At 40.3% G+C, this 1,750-nt stretch overlaps 1 protein-coding gene across 1 annotated transcript in view; it reads left to right on the forward strand.

Moving 5' to 3' along the window:
* Nucleotides 1-1,339: 1,339 nt before the first annotated feature.
* LOC107045531 overlaps nucleotides 1,340-1,750 on the forward strand; it is a 1,602-nt gene continuing 1,191 nt past the window's right edge. Inside the window, exon 1 of the mRNA XM_015267836.1 lies at nucleotides 1,340-1,497. Within this exon, the coding sequence (XP_015123322.1) occupies nucleotides 1,340-1,497 (158 nt within the window). The remainder of the gene's footprint in view (nucleotides 1,498-1,750) is intronic.

Here is a 1,750-nt window from a genome sequence, read left to right on the forward strand (position 1 = left end):
TATGCTAAACCCATGAAAATTCCACATTTTCGTTGTGTTTATATGAGAAATGACATGCCTCGAGGTGGATCATGGAAGTATGAGTCAGCTATAGTATATCGTGATGATAAAAATAGACCAGGCACTCACTGGGTGGCGTATAAAAAAAATATCATGAAGTCTGCTACTTTGATAGCTACGGCAATTTACGCCCACCTCAAGATTTAATCGATTATTTCGGTGACGGTAGTATTGTGAAATATAACCCTAAAAATGATCAAGACTATAATAATATCATATGTGGACATTTATGCTTAAAATTTCTTTCTGGTGAATTGGTATAAAACAACAGACAACTCCATATACACATCAGTTTCGTGCTAACCACCATGAGCGACTCATTTACATTAACCTTGTCTGGTAGGTCTTCTGTACTAGAGGCCTGGTATTTTCCACCCATTGAACTATCACCTCGGAAATCCTACAGTGTGGGACTTGTACAATTCCTAACATACAATTCAATTCCTAATATCAATGAAGGACGAAATAAATTTTATTTTCAAAAATATGAATTCTCAGTAGAGCTGACTATACCAACAGGAAGCTATGAAATCAGTGACATTGAGAAATACTTGAAGAATGAATTATTAGCCTGGAGAATCCCCTTTAGTTTGAAGGCTGATGACCGGACTCTCACGACGATAATTAAAGTGCCTAATAACATCATCATCAATTTTATGAAATCAGATTCTATTGGGCAACTACTTGGTTTCCAAGGGGAGATTCTTGCCCATTCCACATTCTATCGCGCTACCAGACCTCCAGACATCATTCATGTAAATTCACTGCGAGTTGAGTGTAATCTGACTGCAGGGGTCTACATTAACAACCGACGTGCGCATACGATTCATGAGTTCTTTCCAAGCATTCCAACAGGATATAAGATCATTGAAGCGCCTGCTCAGGTCATTTACTTGCCGATCGTTACGCAGTCAATACATCACCTGCAATTGAAATTTGTGGACCAAGACGATCGGTTAGTGAATTTCCGTGAAGAAGTCATCACANCGCTACCAGACCTCCAGACATCATTCATGTAAATTCACTGCGAGTTGAGTGTAATCTGACTGCAGGGGTCTACATTAACAACCGACGTGCGCATACGATTCATGAGTTCTTTCCAAGCATTCCAACAGGATATAAGATCATTGAAGCGCCTGCTCAGGTCATTTACTTGCCGATCGTTACGCAGTCAATACATCACCTGCAATTGAAATTTGTGGACCAAGACGATCGGTTAGTGAATTTCCGTGAAGAAGTCATCACAGCGAGACTTCATATAAGAGCTGATTAAGGAAAAATGGGCATTGTCTTTGAGAAGAAGATTGGTGGCAGTTATAAAAGTGAGGACTCATGCCGAAAAGTGGACAGTCGTCGAGTGCCTCTCACGAAGCTGACATCCCAGAACATCAAGTTCCTGAAGAGTCTGGGTCTGAAACTTCGCAAAAAAGTGCCAAAGTAAAGTTTTGCTGTGTCTTTTTTGCCTGCTGTTACTATCGTCTACCATGGAAGAAATCTTGAATATTCAAAAGCGAATCATCTTTGATGAGTGGATTTCTCATTATGAGATCCATGCTCATCAGCCATTCGCATCGTCATCCTTCAACAACAATGATGAAATCCGTATTTCCGTATAACATCAAGATCTCTGTCTGTTGCCAAGCAAGAGTTCACTGCATATCTGCGGCCGTTTGACGAAAACAGATAATGC

This window comes from Diachasma alloeum, unplaced genomic scaffold, assembly GCF_001412515.2.
Source record: "Diachasma alloeum isolate Michigan unplaced genomic scaffold, Dall2.0 Dall_scaffold_00982, whole genome shotgun sequence".
Lineage (NCBI taxonomy): Eukaryota > Metazoa > Arthropoda > Insecta > Hymenoptera > Braconidae > Diachasma > Diachasma alloeum.